Source organism: Ailuropoda melanoleuca, chromosome 4, assembly GCF_002007445.2.
Source record: "Ailuropoda melanoleuca isolate Jingjing chromosome 4, ASM200744v2, whole genome shotgun sequence".
NCBI lineage: Eukaryota > Metazoa > Chordata > Mammalia > Carnivora > Ursidae > Ailuropoda > Ailuropoda melanoleuca.
Genome location: NC_048221.1, coordinates 13,677,549 through 13,692,839, shown reverse-complemented (window position 1 = coordinate 13,692,839; position 15,291 = coordinate 13,677,549). Strand labels below are relative to the sequence as shown.

At 55.2% G+C, this 15,291-nt stretch overlaps 1 protein-coding gene across 1 annotated transcript in view; it reads right to left on the bottom strand.

The window, feature by feature from the left end:
- Positions 1-15,291, bottom strand: part of CRTC1 (CREB regulated transcription coactivator 1) — a 74,787-nt gene that overhangs the window by 10,592 nt on the left and 48,904 nt on the right. Inside the window, 5 exon segments of the mRNA XM_011222304.3 lie at positions 220-324; positions 2,448-2,759; positions 5,657-5,790; positions 10,737-10,957; positions 11,472-11,512. Of these exon segments, the coding sequence (XP_011220606.2) occupies positions 220-324; positions 2,448-2,759; positions 5,657-5,790; positions 10,737-10,957; positions 11,472-11,512 (813 nt within the window).

The following is a 15,291-nucleotide window of genomic DNA, read 5'->3' as shown; positions in this document are numbered from 1 at the left end:
CACCTCCAGATGGGGCTCCACAGAGGCCACAGAGACACAGTGGGGACGTGGCAGCTCCGGGGCTGGGCCTGGCGGGGCAGTGCCTTCTCCTCCCTGCCCTGCCAGCGCGGACGAGATGCGATGGAATGAGGCGTGAGGCACAGGCGGTGGGGGGTCGATATGTGGGGGACGCAAAGCAAGGATGCGGGGCGGTGGGAGAGGGGAGGCGGCGTCCCTTACTTGCGGGGAGCTCCCGGGGGAGAAGCCTTGATTGGAGACAGGTGAGGTGGGAGACTGGTTAGCCGGGGAGCCGGCGCTAGCGCGGTACTGCTGCAGAGCCGGCGCCTGTGACGACAGACAGGTCAGGACACGCGAGGGGCCCCAGGCCTGGCGTCCTGGGCCTGGCCATTCCCCACTGAGCACCACCCAAAGACTCCTCCCACCTATCAGGTGAGCAGAGTACCAGGAGCACCTGCAAGAGGTGTGGGTCCCTGAGCCCTGTCGGAGCCTGGGGCCTTTGGGGGCTCCCAGAGGACAGGGGGGTTGGTCAGAGAACCCAGCTTCACAGAATCATACTGTAGGGCTGTGGGAGGGGGCGGCAGGGTCCACCTTGACTCAGCGGGCTTCACAGCACCCGCATGAACGCACACCCGCACCCATATACGTGTGCACACAGCCATACATGTGCGCGCGCACACACACACACACACACACACACACAGGTGGGCACGAAAGGCCCGGGCGGGGCAGGGCTGTGCTGCCTTCTGCTGCCGACTCCGGGCAGCGCCCTCGGCTCTCTGAGCCCCAGCTCTATGCACTGGCACGTCTTGCCCACCTCGAGGGGTGGTGGGACCAACAGCAGAGGCCATCTGGGGCTCACTACAAGACACCCAGGACTGGGCAGTCACTACCAGCAGCATCACTTGGGATGAGCCTGATGGGAATGCTGTCCAGAGACCTCCAAGGGGCAGCAAGGACACAGAGGGACAGAGGGCCTTAGCTTCTCACCAGGGCCAAGACAGGCTGGGTCAGGACCTGGACGTAGACCCTGCTCCGTTCCCAGTCCAGCCAGGACCCGCTGTTTGCCTCTGGACAAGCTGCCTGACTTCTCTGGACCTGTTGTTCACTGAGGCCCAGACGAACAGCCCAGGGCCTCATAAATGCTCAGTCTCCCCCATTTCCTCAGTGGCCTGTTCTGAGTAGTCTGGGATAGGGATTGAGCCCGGGTGGGCCATGGGTGCTCAATTAGAAAGTATCCGTGTTGGAGGTGCCAGCACAGTCACTTGGCAATGACTAGCTGGGGGGCCCTCTCACAGTTGAAAAGAAGAAAATGTCCAGAGGGACATTCTCCTTGCTTGGCTGAGTCGGCACAAACCCAAGGAAGAGGCCACCAGAGCCCCTGCCCCAAGGGAGCCAGATGTCCCTGGTGGGGGTGCCCAGCAGCAGACTCACTGGCCTGAGAGCCTGGGGAGGTAATGTCTGTGCCCCTGGCCCGGATGCCTGTGCCTCCCTTGTGTGTGCCCAGCTCAAAAGTGAGGCACCGCTGCCACAGGCCATCAGGGAATGAGGTACCCCAGGCAGGCTCCACCATCAGAGCTGCTCCCACACCAGCTGTGTGTCTGACAAAGAAAAGGCTTGTGTGCTTTCCTGTCTGGGGGACCCCTGGGGTCTGCCCTATGAGGGATCAGAGCAGCTTGGAAACAGGTCTCTAATTACCCACCCTGCCCACTCAGGGGGACCTTGTCTTTGCAGAGTGTGTGATATTCTGACGACATTTATCTTGGGGTTGCAAGCCAAGGACTGAGTGGAGAGGGCATGCTATACCCCAAACGTGGTTCCTGTTCCTTGAATATGGTCAAAGTAGCTACAGCCACCCCCTGCAAAAGTGTGAACAATCAAGAAGCTTTGCGCGGTGCAGAGGTCAAAACTAGCACCCATTACCCTGAGCCCAGGCCTAGGCAAAGGGTCCTGTGGTCTAAACTGCACCTCTGGGCCCAGGGCACTGTGCTGCATGAACCACAGGGGAGCTTTTATCCCTTCTCCTCCAAGCTCCCCTCTGTCCCTCTGGCTCCCAGAACCTGTCCCCCAGGCCCTGAGAGCTCTGCGTCCTCCCTGCCCCCAAGGGAGCCATTTCAGGTGGGAAGGGTTGAAGCACTGGGCATCAAGGGCCATGGGGGAGCCTTGGCAGCCAGACACGGGGTGGCCCATCTTGGGTGAATTTTGGGGCAAATGATCCCTGCTCGTGTCTCAGCTTTGCCATCTACACATGGGATGACAACCCCAACCCAGCAGTGTTCAGCCCTAGCCCTGGCCAAGTTGACCTTGAAGTGGAACCTCGAGAAGGCTTCGGCCAGACGCCTGAGTGTTTTGGGGCCTTGGGAGCCCAATGGGGGTCTCCCACAGCCCCCCAGAATCCTCCTGCATGAGCCCCCCAAACCAGGCCCCACAAAACCCCATCCTGGGCTTACCGAGGTAATGTCGATCCCCATTGGCGGCTGGCCTGGGTTCTCTGGGGGGGACTGGGGGAGAGAGGATGGTACTGTGACCGCGAGCGGGGGCAGCTGGGGCCCCCGCGTCAAGCTGGCACTTGGCATCAGGGGGCCGCCTGGGGGGAGGCCGACGGGCACCTGCGGGGGTGGCGGGGGCGGCTGCTGCTGGGACGCGGGTGGCGGCGGTGGAGGGGGCTGGGGCTGCGGCGGCGGTGGCTGCTGGGAGCCCGCCTGGGTGAAGAAGGCGTAGGGCAGCTGCTGCTCCAGAGACAGGGCATCCATGGCCACAGCCTGGGGGAAGAGGAGGGCGTCAGGTGGGAGGCCATTAGGCAGCAGGGGCCAGGCTGGGAGTATCTGGTCCCTGGGGATACCCCATGGCCTGACATGCTCAGCAAAGATGTCATGGATAAACAAAGGGACATCTAGACCCTGGACTGGGGAAACCTAGGCCTAGGGAGGCCAGGCCTCGCCCAGGGCCACAGCAGGTTAGGCTGTAGCTGGACAGGGCCTGGACTTCTAACGCAGCTGGAAGTGCCCTGCCCCCAGTGAGCCTTTCCTTCGTCTCTGCCCCACACGGAAAGGTGGGCACCACCTACTGCACCCACTCAGGCTCAGGCAGTCCCTGGCCTCTCTGAGCTAGAGTTTGCCCACTGAGGGCAGGCACAGGGCACCACAGTCCAGCAACCCAGCAGGGAGCCTGCGCCTAGCCCGCTCTGCAGGGGTTGGAGACGGTGTGGGTGATGGACGTGCTGGTGTGGCCACTGGGTCATGAGCAGCTCAGTTCTTCTTGGAGTTGGAAAGAGGAAACGTTTTGCCTGATTAGAGGGAAGTTTTCAACATTTGTGAATCTGTACGGAGAGTTCCTGGGGCAGGCCAGGGCTCCTGCCCTCCAAGGGACGCAGCATGCAACCAGGAGCTACAGGATGTAACACTTAGCAGAATGCCCAGCCTCTAATCAGTGGTGGTTACTTTATGAACAAAAAAGGAGTCTCCAGAAAAGGAAGGCAGGTCTAAGGGAGAGGGGAGAAGGAAAAGGAGTCACAGATGGAGGGACTGAAGACATAGTGCCAGGAGCCACCTGTGCCTCTGTTTGGATCCTGGTCTAAACAAGGAGACAGAGATGTAGGGGGGAACCAGGTGTAGGCCAGGCATTGGAAGGTATGGAGGAATGCCTGAGAGTTTTGTTGGAGGCAGATAAGCCATTGTGGTTATGTTAAAAACAAACAACAAAAATATTATCTATTAGGGATTTAAAAAATAAAACAGACAAAATGGACAAATTCTTAGAAACACACAAACTACCAAACTGAACCAAGAAGAAATGGAAAATCTGAATAGACCTATGCCAAGAAAGAAGATTAAATCAGTAATCAAAAGCCTCCCAGTGGAAGGTATTTGCACATGACACATCTGATAAAGGGTTAGTATCCAAAACGTGTAAAGAACTTACAAAACTCAACACCTAAGAAATGAATAATCTAATTAAAAAATGGGCAGAAGACACGAATAGACATTTTTCCAAAGAGGACATAAACATGGACAACAGACACGTGAAAAAATGCTCAACATCACTCAGCATCAGGGAAAGGCAAATCAAAACTACAATGAGATACCACCTCACACCAGTCAAAAGGGCTAAAATCAACAAGACAAGCAACGACGGGTTTGGCGAGGATGCAGACAAAGGGGAACCGTCTTGCCCTGTTGGTGGGAATGCAAACCTGTACAGCCACCACGGAGAACAGCATAGAGGTTTCTCAAAAAGTTAAAAATAGAACTACCCTACAATCCAGCAATCGCACTACTAGGTATTTACCCAAAGAACACAAAAATACTTATTCAAAGGGATACAAGCATCCCGATGTTTATAGCAGCATTATCTACAACAGCCAAATTATGGAAGCCCAAGCGTCCGCTGATTGATGAAGGGATAAAGAAGATGTGGTGTATATACAATGGAAAATCCAGCCATTAAAAAAAGAATGAAATCCTGCCATTTGCAACAACATGCATGGACCTAGAGAGTATGATGCTAAGCGAAATAAGTCACTCAGAGAAAGACGAATACCACATGATTTCACTCATATGTAGAATTTAAGAAACAGAACAAACGAGCAAAGGGGTGGGGGGAAGAGACAGACAAAGCAAGAAACAGACTCAACTATAGAGAGTAAACTGCGGTTACCAGTGGGGGGAGGATGGGGGATATAGGTGATGGGGATTAAGGAGGGCACTTGTCATGATCAGCACTGGGTGATGTGTGGGAGTGATGAGCCACTGTATTGTACACTTGAAACTACTAGAACACCATATGCTAACTGGAATTTAAAAAAAAAAAAAAAAACCCTCCCAATGAAGATAAGCTGAGACCAGTGGCTTTGCTGGTGAATTCTACCAAATACTTAAAGAGTTTACACCAGTGCTGCTCAAACGCTTCCCAAAAAGAACAGAATTAAGAGGGAACCGTTCCTAACTTGTTTTGTGGGCCTAAACTGAGTAAAAAAGAATCAAATTCCTGAAATCAGAAATGAAAGTGGGAATATTATGCACTTCAGAAAATAAAACTGGTCATGCATGCTATGAACTTCATACGCCAGCACACTGGATAACCTAGATGAAAGGAACCAATTCCTAGACACACACGGGCTACCAAAAAAGCAGATGAAACAAAATCATGGTAAACTGAAAAAAATAAATAAATAAATAAAAACTCCCTAGGGACGCCTGGGTGGCTCAGTCAGTTAAGTGTCTGCCTTCAGCTCCGGTCGTGATCCCGGGGTCCTGGGATCGAGTCCCGTGTTGGGCTCCTTGATTGGCAGGGAGTCTGCTTCTCTCTCTGCCTGCCACTCCCCCTGCTTGTTCTCTCTCTCTGACAAATAAATAAATAAAATCCTTTTAAAAAGGTTTAAAAAAATAACTCTCTAAACATTTTGCTTTGGAGAATTTCAACTAGATCCTGAAGGGAAAGTAACACCATGAAGAACAATCACACGACCTGCCCATGACAGGTACGGGAGGCTCCAGGCCAGTAATGAATGCATTTCCGTGTGTTTGGAAAATCTGACAAACAGCCAAAAGTGTTGAGAACCTTTTTGTCTTCAGGATTCTACAGCTCCCAGGAAGGAGAGGGAGCTCTACCCAGAGAGGGTGAGCGGGCCACACCTCCCCACCCCACCACGCCCTCACACCTGAGTGATGGGTGACAGCTGGGAGAGGGTGGGTGACACCTGCTGGGCCTGCTGCCTCCTCGCCTCCGTGCTCAGGGACAACGGGCTGACGCCAGCTGGGCGGTGCTGTGGTGAGGAGCCTGGCGTGCTCATCCCTGAAAGGGAGGACAGAAGAGAAGGGTGGGCGTTGACTCTAGCCTCCAGAGGACCGCACACACCACGGTCACCGCCCAGAACAGCCCAATCAATCAGACAGAATCCACTGTGCCCTGATGACCAAACCCAGGGTGCCCCCTCCACGGCCCCAATACTTGTTTGTATGGGCTCTGTTCTCCTTCTTGACCCATCCCCTGCTGGCCAACACTCTCCCACTGATCCTATCGTGCCTCCAAGAGGGGTGTGTCCCACAGGACTTGCCAATCAGCACTTCCCTGCCTCTGGATCACCACGATTGCCTCCTAGATGGACATGTCACCAGACCAGCCCAATGCGAGCCTGCCCTGGGACTTTTGATGGAACTCCAAGGAGGGACATCTGGGGCTGTGTAGGGGAGCATCACATGGCTGCAAGGGGAAGAGCCAGCTGGAGAATCAGGGGCTGAGGGGTAGAGGCAGCATCTGAGCCCTGGATCCAGCCACACTGGTCTTCCTGGTTTTGGGAGATAATTAGTGCCCTTTTTTGCCTGAACTGGCTTGGGGTTTGGTTAGAAGAAAGCTGGTCCTGGGGGTGTCTGGGTGGCTCAGATGGTTAAGCGCCTACTTTTGACTCAGGTCATGGTCTCGGGGTCCTAGGATCGAGCCCTGCGTCAGGCTCCCTGCTCAGTAGGGAGTCTGCTTCTCCCTCTGCCCTTCCCCCTGCTTGTGCTCTCTCAAATAAATAATACCTTTTAAAAAAAGAAAAAAGAAAGCTGGTCTCATCCAGACACTGCAGTTTCTCTAAAGCCTCATGCTCTCCTTATCCTCCTCAACAAATTTGTACCCTCCTGTAACTGCTCCTTCACCCCTCCCCCCACAACCCTCCACCTCATGTGCCCTCCGTGCTGGACCATTAGCCCTGCCAGAAACTCAGTTACTCTCTATCTTCTTCCGATACCCATGTTCCTGATTGAGCTCCTGTCAGGAGGGCTCCATGTTGCCCTTTCCCTCACCCTGGCCCCTTACCCCAGCAATCCTATCCTTGGATGTATCTGTCGTGAAGGAGCTGAGTGAGGTCAAGTTCAGTACATCAGCAGTTGTGGCCTGCCCCATTCTAGGGCGCTGTGCCAGGGAGGCAACAGGCCTCCTGATGCTTGGGGGAGCCCTGGGGGCTTGGCCTGATCTCCCAGGCTTGGTTGCCTTATCCTTGAGATGGAAACAATAACAGCCACTCTCACGAGTTCACTGCGAGGGCCCTAATGAGGCTGGGAGCAGGCTCTGAAGACCGTCTGGCCTGCAGTCAAGGCTGATGTAGGAGCCTGACTCACCCGGGGTAGCTGGGCCCATCCTGCCGAGGGCATCAGATCAACCTTGTTCCAGCGGGTGAGACGGCGGGTTCACAGGCCAGGGGGAGCACACCCAGCACACACCGAGGGGAGATGACAGGCAGCCTTCTCTCCACCCAGAGCAGCTGCTCACTGTGCGAGGCAAGCCTGGTCACGCCTGCACTTCCCCTCGGTCGCCCTGGCAGCTCCACTCAGCCATGCACCTCAGGAGGGCCTGGCATGCTGAGTGCTCCCAAGGCAGAGCCCCGGGTTCCAGGTTATGCACAGACCTTGGGCCCCAGAATCAGGCTGCTGCGGACACAGCAACATCAAGGGGGGGCATGGACGAGAAGCCTGAGCAGGAAGAGTCCAGGAGACACCTCGTCAGAGGACAGTCAGAGTCAGGCCCGCGGGCTGCTCTCTCCCCTTCTCTGAGCGTCCACGGCCTCTTCTGTCCTTCAGGCTGAGAACACGCACACCCAGGGAGCAGAAATGTCAGGGCTCCATAAGCAGCAGAGGCAAACGCCAGGAGAGAGAGGATCAGTAGGGCAACAGGGGCTTGTGGTAAATGGGACCATCTCAAGGCACAGGACCTCGACCCACCACTGCTCGGCCTTCTGATTCTTCAAGAGAAGCCGGAAATCCAGAGTTTTACATGTACTCTCCTGATTTTTAAATGTGGACTCAAACATCACGCACGCAACCATGGGCCAGACAAAATACACCGGTAGGCTCGATTTGGCGCTTGGGCTGTCAGCTTCTGTCTGTCCGGAATACAAGGGAGTTTTTAATCCTCTGCTGGGCTGCAGAGTGAGCTCCTGGTCTCACACTGGGCAGCCACCACCCCAGGAGAAGCCAGTGGTGCTGGGAGGGCCGACGGACGCCTTGCTGTTGAATTCCTTTTGGCAACCTGGATCACCTTTGGGAAAACGAGTGGGGCCAGCTGGAAGTCTGGGGCGGGCAGGGAGAGCTGCCAGGAGAGGGCAGGCCAGGTGGCAGGGGCCCAGCCTGAGGCACGCAAGCCTTGTGTGCGGGGCCGGCAAGCCTCGGAGCTGTGCCAGGAAGGAGGACCCGGGCCTGCCCTCCTCTGGGTTCTGGCCAACAACCAGGAAAATGACCTCGGCAAATGTTTAAGAGGACGAGAGGGGCCGCTGTCTCCCTGGTGGCGGAAGCCTCCCATTCTTCCTCACGGGGCTCACGTTCCGACTGGCGGGTGGGCTGGGGTGGGGGGCGGGGAGGCGATGTCCACGTGTGCCAGGGACCGGCGGCTTGGCTTGATTTAAAATGCGCCCAGAAAGTGAAGCCCCTGCCAGGCGAGCTGCTAGAGCGGCAGGTTCGCAAACAACCGAACACATGTCAGACATTACTGGGCTCACGCTCCCAGCCAGGCAGGCCAGGGTCTGGGCCCCACACTCAGGGTCTGCGTTCGTTCCCGCGTCTATGGCTTGCACATGTGTTGTGTTTCCCTGTGCTTGTTTAGACTCGGCGTGGGCCGGAGGTGCATGGCTCCCGGGCGGGCGCTGGGGGGCTGCCAAAGACCCTCTGAAGGAGGGGGTGGTTCTCTGGAGGCCATGGCGAGACGTGATGAGAAAAACGGGGGGCCAGGAAACAGCGGTGTCTGCACAAGGGTGCCCCCCCACCAGCATCCCCAGAGCCAACCTTCTGATTTCTGGCTTCGCGCAGGCCTGTGTGGATGCTGCTTGCCCACTCAGGAGGCCATGGGTCTCAGGCTCCCCTGAAACTGCTCGTTTTGTCTTCTAGGCCTTCCTGGGGGCGGGCACAGCGGGGGCTGGCACCCTCTGCCTGGTGGCTGAGCCTGGGTGGGCACAGGACCAGAGGTATACAAGCAGGAACAGAGCCTCAGTGCTGTTAGGCCAGGGTCTTGGTCCCCTTTGCACTGTTCTGGCCTCTATTTCCTCGTCTAGAAACCTAGGAACACTTGCACTGTTCTCAACACCCCTCACCTGCCTCTGGCCCTGTCAGCACCAAAGCCAGGAATGACTCTGGGCTCCTCAAGTTCCTTTGCTCCCCACACTGACCCAGCTCCCAAACCAGCCAACTTCACCCAGAAGTCTCTCTAGAGAGCTCGATGAGGCCCTGCCCTGGCACTGCCACCCCTCCTGATAGCCCGTTCTCTCTGGGCAGCCAGAAGAGCTGTGGCAAATGTAAATCTGAGCGTGTGATTCTCCCTAAGAAAACCCTGCATGGTGCTGCCCACCACACTTGGGGCAGAGGTGTGACAGGCAGATGGACGGGACAAGCATTGGCTCCGCAGGACGGAGGGCACAGCAAGGTAGTGCTCTCACTGGCCACCAAGTCCTGACATGTGTGGACTCACAGGGGGTCCCCCAACAGCCCGTACTGCCTGTCCCTCCGTAAGGCTGCTGGGGCTGCCTTATCTCCTCCCTGGATGCAAACCCAGACACCCCACAGTCAACATGAGTGCAGGAATGACAGCAGGGACATGGGGGTCATAGTGGGGACATGGGAGAGCTAGGCCTGGCCCAGGGGACAGATAAGAGCAAAGGAGTGACTCAAGAGCAGCAGGGTGAATGCAGAAAAACAATGCAGAGTGAGACTGGGGGTGAGGGTGTGTGGGCATGGGGCCAAGAGAGCTCACCGAGAAGAGGAGGTGTGAGCAGGGATGGAGTGGGTGAGGGGCCCTGTGGCCACCTGGAGGAAGAGGAGGCCTGTGGGAGAGGGGCAGCATGTGCCAAGGCCCTGAGGTGAGCTCATTGGCTGGAGAGGAGATGGTGTGGGGGGCAGGGGTAGGGGTGGGGGCCAGGGACCAAGTCGGAGGATGAACTGGACCTCCCAGGCCCCAGGGGTCTCAGGTTTTCACTGGGAGGGAGCCGAGGACCCATGCAAAGTCCTGAGCAGACAAGAGCCACGAGGTGATTCTGGGTGAGAAGAGGCTGGGAGCTGGGGGGTTGGGTGGGGGACAGGCAGGTGGAGGCCATGCAAGGTGGCGGGGGTCCAAGTTGGACTGGGTCCTAATGGTGGGACTGAGGGCATGCATCAACAGGTCAGGGCAGGCAAGAGAACATAGGAATCAAGCCACTGGGAAACAGTGCTGCTGGTCCCTGGAGAAGCAGAATTGGGGTAGCACTGGGAGATATTAGGAAGGTGAGGGGCCTGTGGGATGCCCCATGGACATGGCCTGGGCTGGAGTGTCCCAAGCAGGTGGACACCGTCAGCCACTGGGCGCGAGGGAGTGTGGAGGGAGCAGGTCAGGCCTGGTCCTGTCCCTCCGTGAAGAGCTGAGGACAAGGAGAGGCAGGGGGAATGCCTGGTATACCCCAGGTCAAACCCTTGGGGGCTCACCTCCTAGAACATTGTGGACTCACCCAGACTCTCTGAAGCTCCCAGTACAACCCTCAGAACCACTGTCTGATCCCTGGGGACACTGGGAGCTTTCCCACCTCCAGGCCTCTGCCAAGGCTGTGTGCCCTCTGCCTGGGATGCCTTTCCCAGGCAATACTGGGAAATGCCAAGCCCCTGTGGTAGGTTCTGCCTCCCACTCCATGCCCGGCATTTTGGATGTCACCCTGCTAAACCATCATTCAAACCCATGTGTCATCTGCACTAGATGCTGAGCTCTGCCAGGGAAGGACGTCCTCCCACCGCCTGGCCTGGCCTTACCCTGGCTGGCGCCGCCGATGCCCAGATGAGTCAGGTTGGCTGCGAGGTTGCCGGTGCTGCTGGAGCTGCTGAGCGCGGGGAAGGTGGGCTCCTCAGGGTCCAGGGGGGTCGGGAGGGGGGAGGGGAAGTGTATGTTGGTCAGGTCGGGCAGGGAGCCCCCCGTGTTGTGGGTGGCAGGGATCAGGGCTGTAGTGTTTTCCTGGTCAGCGGATGGAAAGATGCTGGGGGGAAGGCCAGACAGAGGGGGGAGGTGAGCTCTCGCCCCGGCCCATTCTCCCCCAGAAGCTGTGGTGGGGGTGGGGGGTTGGGGGGTGGGAGACTGGCGCAAAAACATTAAGGGGCACAAAATGATACTCTGAGATTAGGTGCTGCCACGCTCAGAAATGACTGTCAGCCTGCACCTCCAATGGGACCTTAGGAAGCAGCCTATCCACACAGGAGAGGGGGCTGGCGTGAGGGTCCTCCTGCTGCCCAGGGACAGGGTGTGTCTGATGAGCTCTTGATCTGGGGCTGAGGTGGCAGGGAGAGGGGGCTCAGTCCCCACAGGCAGAGAGGGGTAGGAGGGCCCCTTCTTCCCCTCCCCCCGGACCCTGGTGAGGCTTGTTGGAGAGCTGCCAGCGGCAGGGCAGCCCTCTTGTTAGGACTTGCAGCCTCCTGAGCGGACGGGAAGCCCGGGGGTCATCTGAACAGCCCCAACATCCCTGGGCATGCACAGCGGGCCCTGCTGAGACTTACTTGATCCCGGGGACCTCGCAGGACTTGGGCCTGGACCCCGTCTGAAAGAGAAGACAGCAGAGGCTGAGCGGGCTTCCTCATGCACTGTGGCTCCTCGGGGGGCAGCTGCCCATGCCAACAAGAGGGGGAGTTTATCAGGCCCCAGGATGTCTCACAGACCAGAACCAGGCAGCCTCGAAGACAGACCAAGGGGCCTGTCCCAGACATGCCCAGGGTCAAAAGCAAGAGTGATATGCAGAGGGGTCGCTACAGCTCCCACCTCCAGCTCCTGCCCTTCGTGGCAAGCAGGCGCATCCTAGACTAGCTCTGCCTGCCCCTAAGGTGGGCACAGAAGGCAGGGGTGACATGGTTCCTTGTCAGAGCGGGCATTTGAGGAAGAACGTGCCTTGTCCACTCTTTACAACTGAAAACCCCAGGGGCAAGCCACAGAGGTTAGACACCAGCTTAGCAGCTGGAAACCCCAGGCACCCTGAGGCCAATCCTCCATTCCGTTCCTGGATCAGAGTGCCATGGGGCTCCTGGGGAAGGAGCTGCCTCTACCCCCATGCATTTGTCCATGGCAGGCAAGTACATCACGTAGGGCAGCACAAGGAGACCGGGACTGGGCACCGCGAATGTACAGAGGGTGTTGCCCACGCCCCTAGCTGACCTACCTACCAGCGGTCCCTCAGCTATGGCTCCCATGGGGACCCACGGAGCCGTGGGTGCTCCCATGCCTCCACCACCTGAGGACGAAGACTCTGGCAGCCCTGTGGGCTGGGGAGGGGGTCCCAGGGAAACCCCATAGGCAGCAAGACCCTGGTTTCCTCCTCTCGAGCTGGGCCACTAGGTCACCCGAGAACTGTAGGCTCTAGGCAGAGCCCTAGACTCTCATTCAAGGACAAAGGAAGAAACTCTTCAGATGGTGGCAGACATGACTGGACAGAGCCTGCGTGCTGTGTCACATTCCCTAATTCCCCATCCGCCTCACAGGCCCTCAGGCTGATGTGTTCTTTAGGGATTATCAGATATAAGAAGGTGGATGCACTGGCGGAGGGCTGGGCCGGTGGCCTCTATGCGCAGGCCCAGCGCCCAGCATGCGTGCGGCGGGGGGGGGGGCGCTGGCAGTGACTGGGGAACCTGAGGGGTGGTGTGCGACCAGCAGCATTAAGCCTCTGCAGAGAATGCCAGCGGAACGGGTTTCTACTTGGCCACGGGCTCCTTAATTCTGTGAGTAAACACTAGCTTCATTACCGGATTTTTGCAAAGCATGAAAACAATGACTTTCTAAAGAATCTTTTCAAAAGCATTCCACGAACATTAATGGAGATAAGAGTGGATTTCTAAACAGTATTAAAAATTCACCCATCATTGCCTGCTCCCCCCCCCCAGTGCCACCCCACTCCCAACAAATCCAACGGAATTCCTTTACTGACATCCTTGCAGACGTATCATTTCAAGCGTGCTGCAGTTCAAAGTTGAGCCACAACGCTGGGTGCTGTCACCCTCTTTTCACTCCCAGGATGTCAAGTGTGTTTGTACCAACACTCACCTCTTCACTTTAGGGCTCAGCAGCCCATTCAACTACTCGGAAGGACCCTGATGTTCATCCTTACCCACCTCTCTGCAATCACACGTTTCAGTTGCTCCCCAATTTTGCTGGGGTTGTTAGAATTTTTTTTTGAGTTATTTTCTTCCCTGAATATGAAAATCATATACATTCCCTGTGCAAAACTGGAACATGCAGATAGGGATAAGGGCTGACAGGGGGGCCCACACCTGCCACACAAGAAGACACGCCCCCCTCGCCATCTCCCCAGGCATCTGTGTATAGACAGGCGTACCTTGGAGATCCTGCGGGTTCAGTTCCAGACCACCCCAATAAGGCAAGTATCACAGTAAAGCAAGTGAAATGAATCTTTTGGTTTCCCGGTGCATATAAAAGTTCTGTTTACCCTATCCTGCAGTTTAAGTGTACCTTTATTAAAATATTTTATTGCTAAATGTACTGATCATCTGAGCTTTCAGTGAGTTGTAATCACTGGTAAAACATCACACAACAAATATAATAATAATTAAAACAGGGGCGCCTCGGTGGCTCAGTCGGTGAAGCACCTGCCTTCGGCTCAGGTCATGGTCTCTGGGTCCTGGGATCGAGTCCCGCATAGGGCTTCCTGCTCGACAGGGAGTCTGCTTCTCTCTCTCTCTCTCTGCCCCTCCCCACCGCTCGTTCTCTCTCTCTAATAAATAAAATCTTGAAAAAATAATAATAATGAAAACATCTGAACTACTGTGAGAATTACCAGAATGTGACAGAGAGACACAAAGTGAGAAAACAACTGCTGATACTCTTGTTCCAACACAGGGTTGCCACAAACCTTCCACTGGTAAAAAGCAAAGCCCAATAAAGAAAAGTGCAAAGAAATGAGGTGCGGCTGTTCATTTCTAACTGCTGTACGCCTTTCTAAATAGCTTTATCCTGCTCTTTCCACACAATAGTAATACGCGGAGGGTCACTCATGCCTTTAAAATTCCTTCAAAAATCTGGACTCCAGGGGCACCTGGGTGGCTTAGTTGGTTAAACGTCCGACTCTTGATCTCAGCTCTGGTCTTGATCTCACGGTCGTGAGTTCAAGTCCCGCACTGGGCTCCACGCCCAGTGTGGAACCTACTTAAAAAAAAAAAAATCCCAACTCCACGCATGTGGAGCTCTCCACATGAGCGACTGAGGATAATTTCCTTATAAACCCCTACTGTCGAACATTGAGGTTGTTTCCAATTTATTTCAAAAGCCCTGAACACATGCCTTTGAGAAACACATCGGTGTTTGCTCATTTGTCACCTCCCTATGATTTCCTGGAGGGGATGAGCAATTCATGTTGCTGCCCCTTTCACCACAACTTGACCAGCAATGGGTTCCCCACCCCCCCAGCAATGGGTTTTAGTTCTTCTTTTTTTTTTAATATTCAAAATAGCTTTGGTGTTAAGTGCATTCTGTTCTATGCAAATTCTTTGAAATCTATATTCATGGCACAAATTCTATCTTACCACTATACATTTTATAGGTTGAACTTGAGAAATTTATTCTGGACCTGGAAATAATACAGAAATAACAAGCAGACTCTGTAATCTAATAAATGTTGTAGTTACTGTGCAGATGAATGGAAGTTTAAGGATGACTGTCAACATTTACAAACATTGACGACTACCCAAGACTATGGGTTAGGAGAAAGATCACAGGCTAAGAATTAGGAGGTATAGGTTCTAAACCCTGAGTATCTTCATAGCCTTGGACAAATCACTTAACCTTCATAGCTTCAACTTTTTTTTTTTTCCTGAGCTATAACGGACCTATAATACTGTCTTAGTTTCAGGTTACATAATGATTCGATGTCTATATATACTGTGAAGTGGTCACCACAGTAAGTCTAGCTCACAGCCAACACCATACATAAAAATCCGGGCGCTTCATGAATTTGCGTGTCATTCTTGGGCAGTGGCTGTGCTAAGCACCGTCGCACTTTTAGTATATACGCTGCCACGGCAAACATGGGTTCTCATTTTTCAGGGCTTTTGCCATTCATGCTAAATAGGCTTATATGACTGGTCAAATCTGAGTGAGGGTCACACTTCTGGGATGGCAAAACTCCCCCAATAGGCTATTTCTCCACCTTGGGCCAGGCTCCGCTTGAAAAAAAGATCAAGAAGGAAAATCGTTTCTGGGGCGCCTGGGTGGCACAGCGGTTAAGCGTCTGCCTTCAGCTCAGGGCGTGATCCCGGCGTTGTGGGATTGAGCCCCATCAGGCTCTTCTGCTATGAGCCTGCTTCTTCCTCTCCCACT